Source organism: Aulostomus chinensis, chromosome 6 (genome assembly GCF_037954235.1).
Source record: "Aulostomus chinensis isolate RoL2024-O1b breed Wild chromosome 6, RoL_Achi_v1.0, whole genome shotgun sequence".
NCBI classification, from domain to species: Eukaryota; Metazoa; Chordata; class Actinopteri; order Syngnathiformes; family Aulostomidae; genus Aulostomus; species Aulostomus chinensis.
The window spans coordinates 12,962,501-12,984,971 of NC_141325.1; the positions used below are offsets into that span (position 1 = coordinate 12,962,501).

General features: G+C 41.9%; 1 protein-coding gene across 3 annotated transcripts in view; it reads left to right on the forward strand.

The window, feature by feature from the left end:
• cltcl1 (clathrin, heavy chain-like 1) overlaps positions 1 to 22,432 on the forward strand; it is a 27,540-nt gene extending 5,108 nt beyond the window's left edge. Inside the window, exons 2-32 of one of the 3 annotated variants that reach the window (XM_086206596.1) lie at positions 2,652 to 2,859; positions 4,853 to 5,121; positions 5,243 to 5,404; positions 5,583 to 5,696; positions 5,781 to 5,954; positions 6,093 to 6,290; positions 6,406 to 6,606; positions 6,697 to 6,849; positions 7,954 to 8,076; positions 8,353 to 8,490; positions 8,597 to 8,761; positions 8,936 to 9,116; positions 9,250 to 9,413; positions 9,507 to 9,632; positions 9,919 to 10,061; positions 10,745 to 10,979; positions 11,286 to 11,408; positions 11,501 to 11,646; positions 11,735 to 11,918; positions 12,284 to 12,476; positions 12,571 to 12,728; positions 12,830 to 12,994; positions 13,727 to 14,002; positions 14,199 to 14,348; positions 14,429 to 14,560; positions 14,659 to 14,769; positions 15,804 to 15,974; positions 16,126 to 16,347; positions 16,763 to 16,789; positions 19,304 to 19,379; positions 20,901 to 22,432. In XM_086206596.1, the coding sequence (XP_086062722.1) occupies positions 2,652 to 2,859; positions 4,853 to 5,121; positions 5,243 to 5,404; positions 5,583 to 5,696; positions 5,781 to 5,954; positions 6,093 to 6,290; positions 6,406 to 6,606; positions 6,697 to 6,849; positions 7,954 to 8,076; positions 8,353 to 8,490; positions 8,597 to 8,761; positions 8,936 to 9,116; positions 9,250 to 9,413; positions 9,507 to 9,632; positions 9,919 to 10,061; positions 10,745 to 10,979; positions 11,286 to 11,408; positions 11,501 to 11,646; positions 11,735 to 11,918; positions 12,284 to 12,476; positions 12,571 to 12,728; positions 12,830 to 12,994; positions 13,727 to 14,002; positions 14,199 to 14,348; positions 14,429 to 14,560; positions 14,659 to 14,769; positions 15,804 to 15,974; positions 16,126 to 16,347; positions 16,763 to 16,789; positions 19,304 to 19,379; positions 20,901 to 21,025 (5,013 nt within the window). In that variant the 3' untranslated portion in view covers positions 21,026 to 22,432. The remainder of the gene's footprint in view (positions 1 to 2,651; positions 2,860 to 4,852; positions 5,122 to 5,242; positions 5,405 to 5,582; positions 5,697 to 5,780; positions 5,955 to 6,092; positions 6,291 to 6,405; positions 6,607 to 6,696; positions 6,850 to 7,953; positions 8,077 to 8,352; positions 8,491 to 8,596; positions 8,762 to 8,935; positions 9,117 to 9,249; positions 9,414 to 9,506; positions 9,633 to 9,918; positions 10,062 to 10,744; positions 10,980 to 11,285; positions 11,409 to 11,500; positions 11,647 to 11,734; positions 11,919 to 12,283; positions 12,477 to 12,570; positions 12,729 to 12,829; positions 12,995 to 13,726; positions 14,003 to 14,198; positions 14,349 to 14,428; positions 14,561 to 14,658; positions 14,770 to 15,803; positions 15,975 to 16,125; positions 16,348 to 16,762; positions 16,790 to 19,303; positions 19,380 to 20,900) is intronic. The other 2 variants (XM_086206597.1, XM_086206598.1) reach the window with 2 other exon arrangements.
• The last annotated feature ends 39 nt before the right edge of the window (positions 22,433 to 22,471 follow it).

A 22,471-nucleotide genomic window follows, 5' to 3' on the forward strand; every position in this document is an offset into this window, starting at 1 on the left:
GGCTCCAGTCCTCCCCCAGGACGTCTCTTTGGCCTTTTCAAGAAGCCTTTCTCTTCCACTTCCCCCATGATCTGGCACTCTAGTCATCTGCCCACTGTGGTCGGGCTCAGTGAGAGGGTTGACGGCTTTACCAAAGAAGAGAAGGGAAAATGTGTCTGAAGTCACCTCTTTCTCTTCCAAATTAAGTTTTTGATTCATCTTTGACACTCTAGAAAAATGAGTGGTTATTGTCTGAGATCTTCAAATTGTTCTCAAAAGTCCAAAACCAAAGACATTCAGTTAATGATGGCATAGAAAGTACAAAAGCAGGACGTATCTTGATCTGCCATGTATAACAATGATTTTTTTTTCATTGGGTCAAAAAATGACACGTCATTCAAATAATTTTGGATGAACTTTTTTGTCATGTCGTGTTTTGTGTCTCTGTGGCACGAAAAAGGAAATAAAGGTTAACAAAATAACATTAACAAACATAAAAACCCCAAAGTATTTACAAAAACAAACAAACCAACCCAACAGTTTCAGTGGTCAGTCTGTGGTGCTCTGTCTTTTTTGCTGCAGCAACTGCTTTTCGTCTTCATTGTTCGTTGGATTTTTTCATATCTATATCACTTTTTCCAACCACTGTCCATTTTATGTGTGGACACTCACAATGAGATCAGGTTATGTAAGGAATTGAAAACCACCCCTTTGATATAATGTATCTATGCACGGATGTGCAGTTTTTGGAAGCCTAAATATATCCCAGATATGTTGAACTCTCTTCGTGGTACAGACTTGAGGATTGATGAGTGGGGCATCTGAGTTGTAAAACCAAAACAATGAGCTAATTGAGCAAACAGAATCTCTGTAAAACTCAGAGGAACTGCAGAGTTTGGGGATTATTTCCTGTGGTGTCGCTAAAGACGACCCTTTTAGAGCAGCTTTACATTTAACTAGGAATGAATGAAAAGATAATGGATGTGATTCATTTTACATCGTTATTTAATTGATGAGTTTTCTTGCCGGAGCCCAGCTGTCCACCCCGGCTGCAGACTGTAATATTCTTCCTGTTTTCTAGATGACATGATTTAAATGACTCAGTAATCACAATCGCCCATCCTGGTCGACCAGCCGACCGCCAGATAGTGCAGTCCTTGTGATGAGCGTAAGGATTCCTTTCCGCTTGCCTCAGACTGCATAATGCAGTCAGTTCAGTCATCAGAGGGAGGGTGCATGTTTTGCTCTGCTCTGTTATGTTCACAGTTTGTGTGCAATAATATCTCTGCTCAGCTGCCATCAAGATAGGTGGTGTCCTGTTGATCCTCCGTGATTCAACAAAGCAGAAGTTCAGCGTGATGTTATTCGTCTCATGGGGTTAGAAAGTAAATATAACGATGTGGATTCACTGATCATTAAACCTCAACATGCAGATGTATGGTGGGGATTCTCTTCATGCCTGGTTAATTCGGGATCATCTAGAAGTAAATAAACCTCTTTTACATCTGATTACTTGTATCGCAGGTGTGGCTGAAATAAAGTAACACTACTTTATCAATGTTATTAAGAAGAAGTTATGCATCTCTATTTGAGAAGCTGTCATTCAACCGAGCTCAGTCAAGAGATTATCAGCAGCTATATTCAGAGTGTAACATAAAGCTCTGTTGAGTTAACGTCCTGTTTTCTTATGTGTGCCCACGCTTGTTCCCTGGCTCTGCGTACAACGAGACCTCCTGTCTGGAAAACTGCTTTTTAAGAAATTCCCTGGAAAATTGGAGCAGAACCGCTGTTATTTTAATAGAAACACCCTTTTGGTTGGCTGCTTTTCCCCCTTCAAGCTGCTGCCATTTTTAATTTCCCACATAGTGACAAATCCAAAACTCCTCAGGAGTCTGACAAAAATGTTCAAGTGAGAATTTTTAACATCTCGATGAGTGGAACTTTCATGTCAAATGTAGGAATCTCTTGTCACAGCATAGAGCAATTTTGAATGATTGAATGATAATTAGCCATTAAAACTGTATGTGTCATACAAGGTTACCTATTCACATGGAAAAGGAGAGTACACATAGTGGTAAATATTATAAAGCCCAGTTAAGCTTGCATAAAGTCATTATGTCTTTATTAATGTACTACATAATGCATCTGCCACTGGTTTATCACAGACTGGCAGTTTAAGCTTTATACGGTAAATTTCTTCATATTTAATAAGAATATGAATCTGTTTCATTATTCTATTGATTTGTTATTTTACTCTCAACTTACTGAGCAAAATGGAACTGCTGATGAAGCCCACATGATACGCATTAAAACCCTGAAGGTATCACTAGTGCACCTTGAGTCAAGATATTTTTGGCAAACTTGAATTTGAAAGGTCAAGAACCAATTCATTTTAAGCACGTATCTGTCACTATAAAAGCCTTGGACCTTGAGTGAATGAGTGTACATCACCAGAGTTTTGGCCTCTGGTTCATGATAAGGAAGTTAGAGTTTCTTTGTCTTGTCCAATAGAGTTAATTTTAAGGTAATATGCTGCCCCCTATTGGTTTGGAGTGTAATATAGAAGATGCGCTATCCTAAGTTTACCTTCCTTAGCTTTTTGAAGAGTCAACGGTTAAGACGATGCATTTCATGTCAGGTTTTTTTGTTTTGTTTTGTTTTGTTTTTTTCAGTTGCAGAACCTGGGGGTGAACCCGGCCAACATTGGGTTCAGCTACCTGACCATGGAGTCTGACAAGTTCATCTGTATCCGAGAAAAGGTGGGCGAGCAGAATCAGGTGGTGATTGTGGACATGTCTGATCCCACCAACCCAATCAGGAGACCCATCTCTGCAGACAGTGCCATCATGAACCCCGCCAGCAAGGTCATCGCCTTGAAAGGTAGGACACCGTATGCTAAGACATGCAGGTAGTCACACCATTGCTTGTTAAAAGAAGCACAATGTCTTGTTTTGAGGAACAAAAACAAACTGTTTACCGAATGCTGTGGTTATAATTGTTTATAATCCTAGAGTGAAGGATGCATGTGTTTATATAGCTCCGGTTTTAACAGATTCATCTACCATTATTACTGTGGGAATGCCCCCGTCATGCAAATGAAGGACGCTGTCTAAAACTGCTTCAAAGCGAACACTGCTGTGAATCTGTCAGGTGCACTCACTTTTATTCCCTCAGTGCACAAAATCACAAAATTAGTTTTGCTAATTGATTTTCTGCCACTGAATTGAGCCCTCTGAGCACTAAAACAGTGCTGATCTGGGTGATTTGCCTTATTATGCTTCGCTTCTCTCTCGCTCTCTCTCTCTCTCTCGCTCTGTCTGTCTGTCTGTCTGTCTCTCTCTCTCTCTCTCTCTCTCTCTCTCTCTCTCTTCCTCCCACAGAGGGTATTATTGCCTCTGTTTGCCCTCTTCCTCTGCTCTATCTTCTCATTCTTTACTTGATTGACTTTTTTCCTTTTTCCTCCCTTGCTTTCTGTCATTTCTCAGACGGTGAGTTGCTTTCTATCCGTCTACCCATCCGGCACTCTTGTTGTGATGATCCAGTAGCCATGTCTCTCTCATAAAAGCCTCCAAAATACCTTTCTCGTGTGTGCAGAGCTATTTTGATCACTAATCAATCAAAACACAGACAACTGTTGTAAAGACAAAGGCAAGCCAATTGCCTCGGCATAACTTGCTGTCACATTTTCGTACTTTTATGAGAACTATACATGTGTTAGCATGACTTGTTGTTGTTCGCTGGTAGTCTATGTGTGGTATGCATCATCAGATATCACACACAGAAAAGATCTGGGACGCTGTGTGTGTCTTGTGAGCTTGTTCATGCATTACTTCACCCTGTTTGTTCCTCTGCAATTTCACTGTTTCATGGAATTTGTGCGATGTCATATACGGGACTGTTACATGTAGCAGCAATATTCCATGGCTGAAATATTATGACTCCGACACACAAGTGCTACCTCTGAGTTAAGACTAGGCTCTGGAGCTTCCTGCCGTGAAACGCCGTAAACTGGCAGATAAAATACAGTCACTCTTTCTCTTGTTGCTCTACTTAAACTAGCTGCAGATAGTTTGTAGTTTCTTGACAAATAGATTAAAATTTCTTGCAACATTTCTTTTCACATTTCTCTCTTGTCCCTCTGACACTGGATAATCCATTGTGGCAGTGAAAACAGCCAAGAGCGTTGGTCTATGGATCATCCAGCGTGCTTGGGACATTGTTTCTGGAAGGATAGTTGGATGGCGATTCTCTACATCTGTCAAGAATGTTATGTTTTCGCTCTGGCTGTCTGTCCATATGTGAGCAGACTCATGCAAAAGCTGGTGGGTCAGTTGTTTACAAAACGTGTTGGAGGATTTTAGAATGGAGGAAGCCAGTAACGTGAAGCAGATCTGTCTTATGACTTGAGCATTGGCAAAAGTCTATGCTCCACAGGGTGCACTTCTAGTCATAAAATTTAATTTCAATGTAATTTAATATCTTCCCCAAAGCATCTTTAAACTTGAGTAATTAAAGCAAAAACTAATCTTAGGTTTAGAAATGCAGTTGTTTTTTTGTTTCCTTTTGTATTGCTGCATTGGAAACTGAAAATCTACATGCTCAGTAAGATGATGGGACAATACAATTTGGGGCAAAGGGTCGCTCTAAAATCATATTGAGCATAAAAAAATTGTAGCATTTTACAACTGTTGGAAAAAGAAACATGCATCACTATCGAGGTGAATGCAAGAATCATGTTACTCAGCTGTTTTTTTTTTTTGTGTTTGTTTTCATTTGAATCGTTGTTTTGGCTCAGCTCAGCCTCTGGACTCAGTATTGACTTCCTGCTGCCTGTTTGTCTCACATCTTCCCACCGTATGTTCACCTCCTCCAGCTGCCAAGACGCTGCAGATCTTCAACATTGAGATGAAGAGTAAGATGAAGGCCCACACTATGACAGAGGAGGTGACGTTCTGGAAGTGGATATCGGTAAACACTGTTGCCTTGGTGACTGATTCGGCTGTCTATCACTGGAGCATGGAGGGGGATTCCCAACCAAGTAAAGTATTCGATCGGCACGCCAGTCTGGCAGGATGTCAGATCATAAACTACAGAACTGACGAACAACAGAAGTGGCTGCTGCTGATAGGGATTTCTGCTCAGGTATGAAAACTGCATATTTCTTGAAGACAGAAAAAGGTTTATTTATTTTCCGATCACTCATCTGCTACATTAGCATCCGGGGGGATGCACCTAAAACATGTAAAATTTATTTGTCCCGCAGCAAAATCGCGTGGTCGGAGCAATGCAGCTGTATTCTGTGGAGAGAAAAGTGTCTCAGCCCATCGAGGGTCATGCTGCTGCATTCGGGGAGTTCAAAGTGGAGGGAAATGCCAAAGCCTCCACCCTCTTCTGCTTTGCTGTGCGCTCACAGGCTGGGGGAAAGGTGAGGGCATCTGGATGAAGCACATGGATTTCACCCATGATCTTATTACAGTATGTAGTCTCTGAACCAGGGGCTTTGAGAGAAGAAACCTTGTGCTTTCTGGTGTACGTTGGTTGTACTATATCATGTCCATTGATATGCATGGAGCTTTTTTCATCCTTTTGTTTAATTCTTGCAGCTGCACATCATTGAAGTTGGTCAGCCAGCTGCTGGAAACCAACCATTTGCTAAGAAGGCAGTAGATGTATTCTTCCCTCCAGAGGCCCAGACAGACTTTCCTGTAGCGATGCAGGTAAGTAACGAGCCCGTAAAGTCAGTTTAGAGTCTATTAAGGGTCACTTGTGAATGTAAAATTCTCCCTTTCCTTTCTCCTCAGATTGGTAGTAAGCACGGTGTAATATATTTGATCACGAAGTACGGTTACATCCACCTGTACGACCTGGAGTCTGGAGTGTGTATCTACATGAACAGAATCAGTGCGGAGACCATCTTTGTAACTTCTCCTCATGAAGCTAGCTCAGGAATTATTGGGGTCAACAAGAAGGGACAGGTGAGGAAAGAACGACACAAATCCTGGCTTTCGAGCAGTTTGTCTGCTCTCCATATTAAAGGTGAATGTGAATTGAAAGGTGAACTGCTTTTCCAACCTTTAAAACTCGAAAGCTGATGACAATTCTTTTCCGTGTAGGTCTTGTCAGTATGTGTCGAAGAGGAGAACATTGTCAACTATGCCACGAACGTTCTGCAGAACCCAGACCTGGCCTTAAGGATGGCTGTGAGGTCAAACCTTGCAGGGGCCGAGGAGCTTTTTGGCAGAAAGTTCAACACTATGTTTGCCCAGGGAAGTTATTCAGAGGCTGCAAAAGTTGCTGCATCAGCACCCAAGGTTTGTCCTTCTATTGCTGCAATGTAGTGTAATATATGCACATCTTATGTATAAGGTGCATAGGCAGAAACAGTATTCATAATGTTTTATTCTTCACCATCTTTCTTCTCTTTAGGGTATCTTGCGGACGGCAGAGACCATCCGTAAGTTTCAGAGCGTCCCAGCCCAGCCGGGTCAGGCATCTCCACTCTTGCAGTACTTTGGTATTTTGTTGGACCAGGGCCAGCTCAACAAGTTTGAGTCTCTGGAGCTGTGCAGGCCTGTCCTGCAGCAGGGTCGCAAGCAGCTCCTGGAGAAGTGGCTGAAGGAGGACAAGGTAGGACTGTCGGATGAAGAGTGGTAATGCAACTTTGACAAGGCTGGGCTGATCTTGAGATTAATTCTAAGCAAAAATTATCTGTTTTAGCTGGAGTGTTCAGAGGAGCTGGGAGACCTGGTGAAGGCTTCTGACCCAACCCTTGCTCTGAGTGTGTACCTCAGAGCTAACGTCCCCAACAAGGTCATCCAGTGCTTTGCTGAGACTGGCCAGTTCCAGAAGATAGTCCTGTACGCTAAAAAGGTACTTGGAGAAGTCCATTGGAGTGATGGATGAGAGGGAGAAGAATGAAGAGAATATAACTCTGCTGCTATTTCCTCCTAAAGTTGTATTCACTGTCAATCCTCTCCTGAATATACAAAATCTGAGTTTCCTAAGTGGATCAAAATTGAAATGTGTTTCGTGTCGGTTGCTGTTGTACTTACAGTATGGGGTACTTCAGCCTGTAGGAGACTCATGGATACAGGGTTGGTGCACCTTTACAGACAAACCAACAGATACTTCTAGAGCTAAAAAATGTTGAAAAAAACACTTGCATGGTAAGATGGAGTCACACTCAATGAAGAAAAGTACAACTGGGATTCAGTATGACACAAAAATCCAATATCCAAGTCTAAGCGCCCTTCCCTCAAGTGGGAAGCAAGCTGTTCTTCTTTATATGAAATACTCGTGTAGCAGCAGCAGATTTACATCTCTAGGGTCAGTGATTACAGGAGACAGGAAACTTGTATACGGAGACTCCTGGAAAGTTACGGAAAGTGTTATAAATTAACTCAATCTCACACACACACACACACACACACACACACACACACACACACACACACACACACACACCAAGCTACACAGCAATGCACACATGTTCTCACAAAGCAGTGGCGTAAGCTTTACTCCAAACAAGCTGTAATTGGTTTAAAAACATAGAGGATACATGTTTGTTTTTTTTTCAAAAACTTAGTGGATGTTTGTTTTTTTTTAGTATAAATAACTGTAATACAAATGATTATATGAAAAACTAATAACACAGTCATGAAGTAAATCGACCCAGGACTTTTAAAAAACACCCTGTTCTGGAGTTCATTCTTCTCGGTGGTCCATGAGGTCAAAGGTGAGGGGACACTGCAGCAAAAGACATCTGGCATGAATGCTCTCAAGACTTCATGGTTCTCTTTCAGAGTTTGCCGGGTAATTGTACACAACATACTTATTTAAGATGCACTACTCGCTACCGCTTAGTGTTTCTCTTGTAAGCTATAAATTAGGGCTATCTACTGTATCTGTATGTTTTGTGTGTAATTAAAAGTGTTTCATTGGCGAAGCGTGCCTTAATTTTCTGTCCCTCTGTAGGTTGGCTACACCCCAGACTGGGTGTTTTTGTTAAGGAATGTGATGCGGGTCAATCCAGACCAGGGACTGCAGTTTGCCCAGATGCTGGTCCAGGATGAGGAGCCGCTGGCCAACATCAACCAGGTAATGGACACGCACACACACACACACACACACACACACACACACACAGAATCACACACACGCATGCCCTGCTTTTGAAATATATCTGCACATTTACCATCACACGTGTGCTAACACACAAAGTAGCCAGTGTGGGAGCCGTCATCTGTGTTATTCCAGATGTGCCAACAATGCTGAGAATTCCCTGAGTCAGTGACCCCCTCCTCCTTTTGGCCACACTCTCAGTTTATAGGAACCTCCCTTAACTTTGGGCTCCTTTTCTGCTGATAATTGTAGATTGTGGACGTGTTCATGGAGGGCAGCCTGATCCAACAATGTACCTCCTTCCTGTTGGATGCTTTAAAGAACAACCGCCCAGCTGAGGGACACCTCCAGACACGCCTGCTTGAGATGAACCTCATACATGCCCCTCAGGTGAACGCTCAAAAATCCCTGTCCTCAATACAAAAAATTGCTGCTTGCTGATCGAATATTAACCATCATTTGTGTGACCATGTGTGCGAACACTTTTTATTTTTAGGTGGCAGATGCGATTCTGGGGAACCAGATGTTCACACACTATGACCGTGCCCACGTTGCTCAGCTGTGCGAGAAGGCGGGTCTGCTGCAGAGAGCCCTCGAACACTACACCGACCTGTATGATATTAAACGAGCCGTGGTGCACACACATCTGCTCAACCCTGAGGTATGCCTGTAGAGGTGCGGTCATGCTTGTGAATACCACACTCTCGGGAGCTGTTGGCTCTTCTTTCTTTTTGGATGATTTGTTGAATTTGCCTCTTAAGTCTCTACCTCTGCTCCTCCCCGCTCAGTCTGCTGTATCATAGTCTCATCTTTCTTTTTCTGATCCTCTTTTCAGTGGCTGGTGAACTTCTTTGGCTCTTTGTCAGTTGAAGATTCGTTGGAGTGTTTAAGAGCCATGCTATCAGCTAACATCAGACAGAACCTGCAGCTTTGTGTCCAGGTTGCATCCAAGTATCATGAACAGCTGGGAACTCAGGCATTAGTGGAGCTCTTTGAATCCTTCAAGAGTTATGAGGGTAGGTGTTACTAAGGGGTTTGGGGGAAGAAAAAGCATCACCACGTGTTGTGCTGGCTTTACCAAGGGTGTTTACTGCCAAATGAATAAATGTAGCCTGTGTGCTGTCTCTCCCTCTTCTGTCTCCATTCAAGGCTTGTTTTACTTCCTTGGTTCGATTGTGAATTTCAGTCAGGAACCGGATGTTCACTTTAAGTACATCCAGGCAGCCTGCAAAACTGGGCAAATCAAAGAAGTGGAGAGAATCTGCCGAGAGAGCAACTGTTACGATCCCGATAGGGTTAAAAATTTCCTCAAGGTAAAACAGGATAGCTCGATGTCAGAATTTAAATGTCTTATATCACATGTTGCATACAATTCAATCACAAAGGAATGTTTCTCTTCTTTGCAGGAAGCCAAGCTAACAGACCAACTCCCCCTCATTATTGTGTGTGATCGCTTTGATTTTGTGCATGACCTGGTGCTCTACCTCTACCGCAACAATCTACAGAAATATATTGAAATCTACGTACAGAAAGTAAGAAGGGCTGTTCATTATTTCTCAACTCATTCCTGGTCATTAAAACATTCTTAGATATTAATATTTATATTTTTTGGCGCAACAGAAACCTCGATATTCAGGTTGCTGCATCACTAAAAACTGCAAATACTTGCAAATCACAAGCAGGGACATTCTGACAGTTTTGTGTCTGAATTATTTACAGCAACAATTGATTCAAAGTTGTCCCTGATTCATTTTCTTCAGCAAATATTCATTTGGTTCGTAAATGTTGCCATCTTTTTTTTTATATTTTGTTTTTCAGGTGAACCCCAGTCGATTACCAGTGGTGATAGGAGGTCTGTTGGACGTAGACTGTGCCGAGGATGTGATTAAAAACTTGATCATGGTGGTCAGAGGGCAGTTTTCCACCGATGAGCTTGTGGAGGAGGTAGAGAAGAGGAACAGGTAAGAATTAAGTGAGGAAATAGCTTCAACTATTCTTTTGCATCTTGCATAGCTGCTTTGATATGCGTCAGTTGTAGTATGGGCCCAAAAAATATTGACGTCCTCTTCAGTTATTACTTACTCGCCCTCATATTATTGGAATATTCGGTACATTTTCTGCTGCAATGTTTTTAGTCTCCTTGCTCACCGTTGCCTGGAGCTCCCAGCCATGACGCCATCTTTTTTTAGTGAGGCTAAAAACCTGGCAGCCGTGATTTTTTTTTTTTTTCTTTTCCGAAAACTCCTCTAGTGCTTTGTGGACTACAAAACATTCACCCAACTTTTCATCGACATCACTGTGAGTAGCCGATGACTGCATTTTCATTTTTGGGTGAACTATGCCTTTAAATATGTTGATAAGCAAATAAGGGAAGATATGCAGTCTTTTGTGTTTTCCTGCTGGTTCTTCCAGAGGGCCTGTTTTCTCACTGTAGTTTACTAATTCGCTTTTCCTCTCCTTACTGTTTGTATTGCAAAGCCTTTTTGGTGCCAATGCATATCATGCCATCTAGTTGTGTGACTGGGCATTGCATTCAAAAAACGTAGTGAATCAACAGGTTTACGTCACCTACAAACTTGTTTTTTTTTTAATATTTCCAAATGGTATTTATGCAGCTGACATATATTAAAATGTTTCCTCCCAGATTAAAACTTCTGTTGCCATGGTTGGAGTCACGTATCCACGAGGGCTGCGAGGAGCCGGCCACTCACAATGCTCTTGCCAAGATCTATATCGACAGCAACAATACACCTGAGCGTTTCCTGAAGGAGAACCCATTCTATGACAGTGCTGTGGTGGGACGCTACTGCGAGAAGAGAGACCCCCACCTGGCGTGTGTGGCCTATGAGAGAGGACAGTGTGACCTGGAGCTCATCAAAGTTTGTATTTCATATGACCATTGCATAAGTACATTCCAACACATTGCACAGTATTTTATAAGACAATTTGAATTACTTTATTATTGATATTACTTTTTCATAATTTGACAACCAAAAAAATATTTACATTAAAGTGCAGCCTTAGCTTATTGTTTTTTTGATACACATACATGAATAAAAAATACATATAATGATGTATCACGAGAAGGGGAATTGTGATATATTAAGTATAAATATTTTATCCAATCCCTGATCATAATTAATAACATTTAACCAATCGTAATATGTATATTTGTGGTGTTATAGGTGTGCAATGAAAACTCATTATTCAAGAGTGAGGCTCGATATTTGGTACGGCGGAAAGATCCAGAACTCTGGGCAAACGTGTTGGAGGAAAACAACCCGTACAGGAGGCAGCTCATTGACCAGGTCAGATTTCTCCACAGTTGCAGTAGATTGAGATAGGCTTGTAGTTATCGATCTTTACTTTTGTTTAATTCCTCCTTTTATTTTAACATCAGGTGGTACAAACAGCTCTGTCAGAGACGCAGGACCCCGAGGAGGTGTCTGTCACCGTCAAGGCTTTCATGACAGCAGATCTTCCCAATGAGTTGATTGAACTGCTGGAGAAGATTGTACTTGATAACTCAGTTTTCAGCGAACACAGGTAAAGCAGACTTAATTCTTACATTATGATAATCCAACCCCACTTGTTATCCCGTTTAATAATCACTCTGCTCCGTTAATTTTCCAAGAAACCTTCAGAACCTGCTGATTTTGACCGCCATCAAGGCAGACCGCACCCGTGTGATGGAATATATCAATAGGCTAGACAACTACGACGCGCCAGACATCGCTAATATTGCCATCAGTAATGAGCTTTTTGAAGAAGCTTTTGCTATTTTCAAGAAGTTTGATGTCAACACTTCAGCCATACAGGTACATAGTAGGCACTCCATAGCTCAGTGTACATATCTCAGCAACAAGGACTTCTGAGACAGGGGAGTACTCCTCAGAGTGCTGCTCATATTGAGACTTTTATGTTATGAAATCTATGAGTTTGATGTCTGTGTGAGATTTAAAGATTCTCTAATCTAGAAGAATTAGCATTTTGATTCTTAGATCTTTTTCACTTTTTGAAAGAAACATTATGCAGCAGCAGTAGTAAATTGTTTCTCCTTTTTATTTTTTCTATGATGAATTAGTCAAAATGGATGTGATATTTTGCCAGCTCATTTCTGATCCAGCTGTTGTATTCTCTATATCAAATCACATAATGCCACTGTTCGCTCTCCTCTCTCCAGGTACTGATAGAGCACATAGGCAACTTAGACCGGGCCTATGAGTTTGCTGAGCGCTGTAATGAGCCTGCGGTGTGGAGCCAGTTAGCCAGAGCTCAGCTGCAAAGAGACCTGGTCAAGGAGGCCATTGATTCCTATATTAAAGCTGTTGATCCCTCCGCGTACATGGAAGTGGTCAATGCAGCCAGCAAGAACAGTAAGCTTTTTGATTTTCAGCCTAAGTCTGCCCAGCTCAGGGTTCAATGGACGAGATCAGCATTGTTCTTTAAGGTGACGCTTGTGTTTTGCAGATAACTGGGAAGATTTGGTGAAATTCCTCCAGATGGCTCGAAAGAAAGCAAGGGAGTCTTACGTTGAGACGGAGCTGATCTTTGCTTTAGCTAAGACAAACCGTCTGGCTGAGTTGGAAGAGTTTGTCAGTGGGCCCAACAATGCTCACATACAGCAGGTAAGAAAAGCATCTCAGCTGAAGCGGTAAGAGGATTATGTAGCTGTTGTTCTTTGCCAGATAGTTGCACGCCCACTTTTGTCATTCTCTCTCTCCTCCAGGTGGGCGATAGATGTTATGAAGAGGGCATGTATGAAGCAGCCAAGCTCCTGTACAACAATGTGTCCAACTTTGCTCGACTTGCATCTACACTAGTCAACCTGGGAGAGTACCAGGCAGCTGTGGACAGTGCCAGGAAAGCCAACAGCACACGGACGTGGAAGGAGGTAACTGACCCACCAGAGTCTGGCCTGCACCCTCATCTCTGCACCACAACATCCCCCATTGAGGATTTTTATTTTTTAAATACGAGACTTTTAAAGCACTTCTAACCTCAGACTGCTTGTACCGGCATTCCCTAGCTACTGTAAGTAAATGAACTTAATACATCAGGTTGGGTATAGTGTGAAACTTTCTCTGACAGTAATCCCAAAACAAAGGAAAGTAACTCACAGGTTTTTAGAATTTACCAGACTTCTAGAAAAAAAAGAAAATAAACGTAACTCAGACACCTCACTAAAAGGAACGGGAATTTATTTACTAAGGGTTTCGACATCTTTTAGTTCCTGAGGCAGTGAAAGTCAAATTTGACCTCATCCATTCTGAATGAAAGGAGTGGAACAGGTGAAAATGTATTTAATGTGGTTAACAGATAGTTTGGGGGAATTTTACTGTCTTTTTATTGTTTAAGAGTAAGAAACTAAATGACTCTGGAACTTTGAAGTTTTATATGAAATAGCAATATTAGGGTAGCTCAGCTGATAGCATAACATTCTAATGATCTTGGGAAGGAATCCAGAAACAAAGTAATTGAAGGAAGGGTAAGGAAGGTTATTCCAGTCTTTGACTGCACCTCTGCAACTACAAGATATCATACTTTATAGTCTTGTATAACTGATGCTATGTCGGGTGTTTCCCTGTCTCGGCGGGGTTTCTCTCCTCTCCTTCCTGTCTATCAGGTGTGTTTCGCATGTGTGGACGGCGAGGAGTTTCGTCTGGCACAAATCTGTGGTCTTCACATAGTGATCCATGCAGACGAGCTGGAGGATCTGATCAGCTACTACCAGGACCGAGGGTACTTTGAGGAGCTCATTGCTCTGCTGGAGGCTGCACTGGGTCTGGAGCGAGCTCACATGGGCATGTTCACTGAACTCGCCATCCTCTACTCCAAGTTCAAGCCCCAGAAGATGCGAGAGCACCTGGAGCTCTTTTGGTCCAGAGTCAACATCCCAAAGGTAGCTTGTCTGACAGTGTGGTTTTCAAGAGTTTTTCTTAGATCCCCATGATATAATAAATCCAGGGTTCTATGAAAAGACTAAACTGAGAGGCGGACTGAATGATGTCATTTATGTAACTCTGATTTACCAATTTTTCAGTCACTGAACTGAAAAAATGTATTAAATTCCGTGTTTTCTGTTGTCTGCTTATCAGGTCCTTCGTGCAGCAGAGCAGTCTCACTTATGGGCAGAGCTGGTTTTCCTTTACGATAAATATGAGGAGTACGACAACGCTGTCCTCACAATGATGTCTCATCCGACCGATGCATGGAAAGAAGGGCTTTTCAAAGACATCATCGCTAAGGTAAACTGTGGTGTGGTGTCGTAGTAGTTCCAATAATCTGGATATTTTAGGATCTTCATGCGTGCTCTTTGTCTTGACAGGTTGCCAATGTAGAGTTGTACTATAAATCTCTTTCCTTCTACCTGGAGTACAAGCCCCTCCTCCTGAACGACTTGCTGACTATTCTGTCTCCACGGTTGGATCACAGCAGAGCTGTCAGCTATTTCTCCAAGGTAATCAGGTCAAACTATGAATGACACCCTCTCTTGTTTTTCTCTGCTATGCAGCATCAAACACTTTTGACAAGTTCGGCATTGTTTTGCTCCACCAGGTGAACCAGCTGAAGTTGGTCAAGCCTTACCTGAGGTCCGTCCAGAATCACAACAACAAGTCTGTCAACGAAGCTCTCAACAACCTGCTGACGGAGGAGGAGGACTACCAGGTCGCTCTGCCCCTCTGTTACTGATCTTAGAGTGGATTTAATCAGTATTGTCACTGTAACCGTATATCGAATGGCACTGTTTAATGTCAGGACTGAACCTACAGAGAAATATCACCAATATTCCACTATTAAGACCCATTACCACTGGTCTACCATGTTAAACATTTTAATCACCATTCACTCCCAGTTGAAATGACTACAGTAGACAAGTGTATTTATCGGCTCAGCACTCATGTCAAAACAGTCCCTGTGTCAATGCTGTAATTTGCCTTAACCGCCATACAACAGGCGATCAGAGCTTCTCGACAACTTACAACGCCAATGCAACGACATCAGTAACTCGTTTGACCTTTTGTCACTTTAGTCACAAGTTCAACCGTCTGCTTTCAAGCAGTGCACCAACATCATTCAGTCGGCAAAATGAAGTTTTCAAAACAGACAGAAGGATACGATATAAAATAATGACAGAAACACAGTCACTGTCCTCCATGCTGCTTTCTACCATGTTTCCCCTGTTCGCTGATGCATTTGTGACAGTGCAATTGCGTGATTCACTTGACAAAAAAAGTAGCTTGTCTACTCACCATTCCATAATGGGAAAGGATTTTTTTTTTTTTGTAGGTTTACACTGATGAAAAAAACTTGCTTATGCAGATTTGTTCAAGAGGAAGAGCAGTAAGGGTCATTTTCCTCTGTAGCAAGTGTCTGTTTCATTGAAAAAGTTTTAAGTACTCACCTGCCACTTTAAGGCAATCCGACACGGTTAATATTGAGTGAACTTAAATTCATTTACATTCACCAATAGATGTACACTTGACTCCAATTGAATGCTAATATTGCTCTGTAAATGCTGGGTGAGGATTAAAAAAGGGTCACATTCGAGTCAATCTCCCTGAGTAGTAGAGTCTAGACAAAATAGCAGCTGCTGTGTGGACCCAGCTGCTGTGGTCACTAGGCGGCACTGCTGAGTTCCATTTAGAACAAATATACAGGATAAGTTTTTAGCATTTTTCTTTTGTGTGTATTTTCTACAGGGCCTGAGAGCATCCATCGATGCTTATGACAACTTTGACACTATTGGCCTGGCACAGAGGTTAGAGAAACACGAACTGATCGAGTTTAGACGTATCGCTGCATACCTGTACAAAGGCAACAACCGCTGGAGACAGAGTGTCGAGCTCTGCAAGAAGGACAAACTCTACAAGGTAAGAAAATAAACTCTAAAGAAAATACACGACAGCAGAAGAGGAACATCATCTAGATACAGACACATGGTCAGCAACCTAATACAGGACCAGTATGTCTCGTCTCAATCCAGGGCTCCATTCTAGTAATTGCATTCTCTGGCTCTCCCAGGATGCCATGCTGTACGCTGCAGAATCTAAGGATGCTGAGCTGGCAGAGACTTTGCTTCAGTGGTTCCTGGAGGAAGGAAGGAAGGAATGCTTTGCTGCCTGCCTGTTTGCCTCCTATGACCTGCTGCACCCTGACGTGGTGCTGGAGCTGGCCTGGAGGCACAACATCATGGACTTCGCCATGCCGTATTTCATCCAGGTCATGAGAGAGTACCTCACGAAGGTTAGTTCTGCAGTTTAGCTTTAAGTTTCTTGTTCAATTTTACTTCTTGCTTTTATATTTCTTCTGAAATTCAATCGAATCTCTTGGTTTGCTAAGCAGAAATATATTTTTGAAGGTGCAATCCCTGTTTTATTGTATTTAAAATTTCTACTAAAATGTGTTTATTTTTCTCAGATGGTGAAAAGTGGACTATAGTGTGTCATGTTTGTGTCTAATGTTCAAATGGAGGTATCGGAAAAAACAGCCATTGTATTGACAAAGCTTTTCATATGATGTCCATCATTCGATGAGAATACAAAAGTCTTAAAGTGATGTTGAACACCCTCTAAAACAAACAGTCTTCCCAATTTCTTCAAAATGATGACCTGCAGACACGAGAGGTCACTTGAGGTCATCTCTTTGGGTTTCTTTCCAGGTTGATGAGTATGCGGCGAAGGTGATGGTCTCTGGCCCTCTTTTTATTTCTCTTATGTGTTGTGTCTGTTTTTTTGTTGTGACTTATCTCTCAGGTTTCTGATGTAGGAACCTAGCATGGACTGTAGACTGAGTATGGCCCAGCTAGTTCTGGTCCTGGAGACCTGGGATTTTGTGTTTAGGCTTTTGTTCCACTTCAGCACCAACACTATTTTTCCTTTTTATTTCTCAGTTTATCTTCTGGAAACAGATTCTCTATTATCCTCCTTGGAAAACTTAATAGTCTTCCTGGCGTGGATTCTCAGAGGGAGGTTCAAGGTAGTTGAGGAGAAACAACTCAGTGGAAACAAGTTGCAGTTTTCACTGATAACTCCTGTCTTATTGATTCCCAGAAGCAACACAAGAAGCACGAATGTGATGTGGAGTTAAAATAAGTTTACACCTACTCACTCAAGTATTGTCTGTTCCTGTGTGGTTCCTACAAATTTGCCCTTTGTGCTCTGTGCAGCAATGAAGTGCCCCCCCCCCCCCCCCACACACACACACACACACACCACCACCACCACCACCACCACCACCACTAAACCTGTGACTCAGGATGCGTTCACAGCTGTCTTGTTTGTTGGGTGGATTCAAACCCTGGAGTATGAGATGTCTTGGTCCAGGTGTGAACCACAGGAAGACGGTTTACACGATGGCCAAGACCTTTAAAAAAAAAGATCAGCAAGCAGGGGGGTATAAATCAGCTTTCTTTTGGGTAACTCTCCATCAGTGATAGAGCTTTTCTCTGGTCCCTATCTTGCCGTTGAGCTCCTCTGACTCCCGTTTGTCCTGTTTCCAGGGGGTAAGAAGGGGTATAAACCTTATTTTGGATCATTTGATTCCCCATTCTTTTAAATTGGGTGTTGATTTTGAGAACTGAAGCCTGCACACCGTTCTTCAGGACCAGAACCAGCCTGTCCTGGCCTAACACACCTCTCACCTCTCTAACTCTTCTTTTATGGGGATGCATCTAGTGCTGTGTGGATTTTTTTTTTTTTAAATAAAACTTCACCGAGATGTGTTTTATCAGATTGATATGATATAATCCAGCAATGATTGGGGTGGGCGGCTCCAGCCTTGTTAGATGCATCTCCAGCCTTGTTAGATGCATCTCCATGTTAACAGGTTGTAGTCAGAAGTATTGAACTGTGCAGCGTTACAGACACTAACTCCAAATATTTTGAGTGTCCTCCCTTCTTTCTGTTCTATCTTTTATTTTTATCATTTCAGCTGAACAGGTCATTTTCTAGAGACCAAACAATAAATCACTGGTCAAATTAGTTAGTGCAGCTACTCAGGAAGCAAAATATGGTCTCTTTATATTTAATAGAATAAGGAAAAAAAAGGTCTTACTATAAATTTGTTCATGTCCCTCACCCAGTAGTTAACCTAGCAGGCAGCACAAATCTTCAGTTGTCATGACTTGCAGGTGGTGGTTTAGTTTTGTCCTCGCATTACTCAAGACTTTATTTTTAATTTCAAATTATTTCAGCACTTAAATATGTTGCAAACAACAGTTTTTAATTGACCTGCACTTACATCAGAAACCTTTCCCTCTTTAGCTTTGACATTTCTTTGTACTCGCCGAGATCAAAAAACTGGCTCCAAGTCACCATGCCGCGCTGCCTGGCAAGGATGAGCTTAACCTCTCTGCTTTCTATCTGTCGCTTGATCTTACTCCAGGAAACAATCGATAGAAATCAGTGTAAATCTGCCCCCTCACCGCAGTGAATGAGATGCATGTGGAAGCTGTTTAAACTGTTGATACCAGAGTGGAGGTGTAGCAGCAGCATATTGACATAAATGGCTTCTCTTTCTCTTAATACACAATGTTCTTTAACCTTTTATCCTCCTCTAATTCTGCTTTTAAGGGTAAGTTCATCTAAATCACTCCCAAGTTTTTTTTTCCTCCGATTCCTTTTGGCATCCAGCCATGAAGTTGTTTTTTTTGTGTTTTTTGGTTTTTTTTAATGATTGATAAGAATACCTTCACGGCTGGATACCAGAGCAGAAAATCTTCGCTGTGTGATTTGGGTGAACTGTCCCTTTAGTTGCGCATAGACTTTTACTTTAACATCTGTTCCTGAAATATTAAGAATTCTCACTCAAGCTGCATGGCCTCTCCTCATAGGTAACTTCAATGTAGCTGCATCATGAAGAGTGATGTGTTTTAGTGTGCATATCTGCTGTGTCAGCCAGTGAGATTAATGCTGCTTATTTGTTGGATAGAAAAGTAAAACATAAGCATAGATTTTTATCAGTAGCATTAGAACTCATGCCTAGTTACTGTAAATCAAATCAGAAGTTGTCACTGAAAAAGTCAAGATTATAGGTATCTGTCTTGCATTATAGCTAAAAAGAATTTCCCCCACAACACAACATAACATCCTTGTTTTATGACATATTTTGGAATTCACAACTTGAATTTTAGATTGTGTATATAACTACGAAAAAAGAGGGAAAGATCTTTAATTGCGTGTCCGCTCTTTGCTGCCCTCAGGTGGACAAACTGGAGGAGGCAGAAAGCCAAAGGAAAACTGAAGAGGAGGTGACAGAACCTCAGCCAATGGTGTTTGGTAGGTTCTGGAACATCACGTCCTACCCGAGGACGGATGCTTCTGGTGTCTAGATAGGAGGAAATGAACATCTGCAGGATGTGATCGGCGCTATTTATCTCGCTGGTGTTTGAATTGCTGTTGCTGTTGACATCCATCATTGCCGGATTTATACTGCTCTGATGAGACAAATCTGTTGTTTACGCCTTTTAGTCGATGGAACAACTGGTGTTATCAAATTGGTGTCACCAGATTTTATGAATCATCTTTCATATTTGGGTAAATCTGTTGCACATTAGACAGTCTTGCTAGCAAATGTCTGGGATAAGCAAACTACCTGGGCTGTAGTCACCTCAAATCATCTCTACTGTCACTTACAGTGACTTTTCACACCAGTTTCATCCAACAGATATTTTTACCGGTCCAGATATGCCAATGTTCTGTCATTCAACTGGACTAATACTGGTAAAGGGCAGTTATATGGTGGTTTGGTCATAACAGGATGACAAGGAACAGCCAGATGAAACTGTAAATCTGCAACTTAACGTGCAACAAGAAAAAAAAACATGAAACGCGGACTTAGCAGCCCTGCATCAATGAGCTTCCAGCAAAAACATCAAAAAGTAATAACAATGAAATAATGAGTGTCCTGTCAGCCCCTGATGGAAGTTTGACTAGCTTAGCATGACAGTTCAGAACATTATGGTGTCAACCAGCGACAACAACATAGTCAGAAGTCAAGGTAAACTCGAGAAGGCTAACATGCTAATGATGAGCACGGACCCCTCACTTCTGTAGGATGAATGAGTGTTTGTATGTGTTTGTGTGAAAAGCTTTTACAGTGCAAACCATTACTGTAAAGCATTGAAAGGTGAGTTTGTCATCAATGATGGAAGCAGGAATGTAAGCCCCTGCGCTGATGCTGCTCTTGAGTGTAATGCACCTCAATTTACAGATGCTGTTCTCCTCCCACTTATTCACTTTAGGGAGTCATTCATGAAATGTTCTGATGCACAAATTGCTTCTGACATGCTTTTTCTAACCTCCCAATTTAGCCTTACAGACAGGAAGCAAAGCAAAGACAATTTGTAGCTCCACAACCCCAAAGTCTATCATGTGCCTCTTGTGATATGAAGGATTTTGTAAGTCGGGGTGTTATTAAGAGGTATGCAATAGAGGTCAGGAGATACAAATAGCCTTCAGGCTTTGCTCCCTGTCTGTAAGTCTAAATTAAGGGCTAAAAAAAGTCCTAAAGAGTGTAAGAATCTTAATAAATTAGGCCCCTTTTATAAAAGGTAAAAAATGGCAAGTCTAATTAACATTTAGGAGATGGAGGAGCTCCACTTAAGTGTTTATATAAAGTCTTTTAATATTTTGGTATTTTGTAAACGCTTGAGACAATTTTAAGGAAGTACTTATTAAAATGAACAACTTTCAGTTAGAGCAAGTGCTATGCATTGAAAAAAGAAGTGGCTGTATTTGTGAAAGTACAAATGTTTTGTTTGTAACCCTTTTTTTTGTGTGTTTTATGTGTGTTTTTAGGCCAGCAGCTGATGTTGACCGCGGCCCCTGCTCCGGTGGCTCCCCAACCGACCTACGCAGGCTACGGCTACCCTGCTACCGCTGCGGGCTACCCTGTCCCACCCGCCTACGGCTTCAACATGTAGAGGACTGAACCATGTCGTCACCCCCCCCCACCCCCCCCCCCCACACACACACACACACACACACTCACACACTCGGACCTGATTCACACTGAACCGTGCTGCTCTGGGTCTCAGCTAGCAAAACTGAAACTTCACACATGTACTTCATTGAAACTGCAATAGAAAAACTCCCCACCTTGTTGTTTTTTTCCTCCCGGTCCATACAGAAGGATGGTATCGATGGACTCCTCCTCTCCTTTTCTGCATTTGGACTTAACTGCATCACAGCATGACGTTATGACATCACCTCTCCAGACATTAACGTGCTGAACACTAGCGATGCCAAACCATTTTGTCGGGTGCCACATAGAGAGGCTTTTCTTTGTTTTATTCCTGTTTTCAGCACTGATGAGGAAGAGACTTTGTTACCGAGGAGCGGTGGCGGCGGTGGGGGCTTCCCCTCCCTCCTGAAGCACTGTTACAGCCTTATATACATAGAGGAGAATGGGCCCATTTGTTCTTGTTTTATTCTACAATTGTCTTATTAGACAGTTACTGTGCAATAGTTGTTTTTTTTGTCCTTTCACAACAGGTACGCATTGTTTTCAAACTGATTTGTTTCTGAGGTTACAGTACTGTGTGTGTGTGTGTGTATGTAAGTATGTATGTATGTATGTGTGCGTGTGTGTGTGCGTGTGTGTGTGTGTGTAGCCTCTAAAGCCTTTGAGGGATATGTCACACCTCCCATGCAGCTGCAACCCCCTTTTTTTTCCCCTGGGTCAGAGCGGTTGATTCTGATCACCTTGACTCTCAGAGCTTCACGATACTCCGGTGTTTGAGGAAGACAAAGGATTAATAATAATAATAATAATAATAATAAATAAAAAAAAAACTGCTATATGCTGTAGTCTGCATGTGCTGCCAAACTATAATGCTGCAAACAGGAGCACAATTTCCATGTTACACTCAAATATATCAAGTATTACTAATGTTATGTCAGAAAACTAAGTGATGTATGATAATTTCTCACCTGACTAACAGAAAATGGTGATGAAAACTCCCAACAAGAAGACGGGCCGAGGAGAAATGCAGGGAAACTCATGTCCTGACGCCTGAAAAGCAGTGTATAAATACCAGACTAATCAAAGAAGTCAAATATTATGGAATACCGTATGTACTGTCTATAGTGTGTTGTTGTAGTCTTAAAATAATAAAAAAAGGATAATGATTTTTGTAAGAAAATGACAAAACGCAAAAACAGCTGGTTAATAAATGAGGCGAGGCTGCTCTGTTGTGACAGTTTGTTTACTTCTTGCGCTGAGCTGACAGACCTGTATGATCCATCGTGGAAAAGCTGAGCTGCACATGAGGCACTCCCTTTATCTGCACAAATCATGCATACAGACAAAAAAAAGGAATAAAGTTTACACTCAGTTGTTTGTGCGTTTTATTTTGTTTATTATTTCA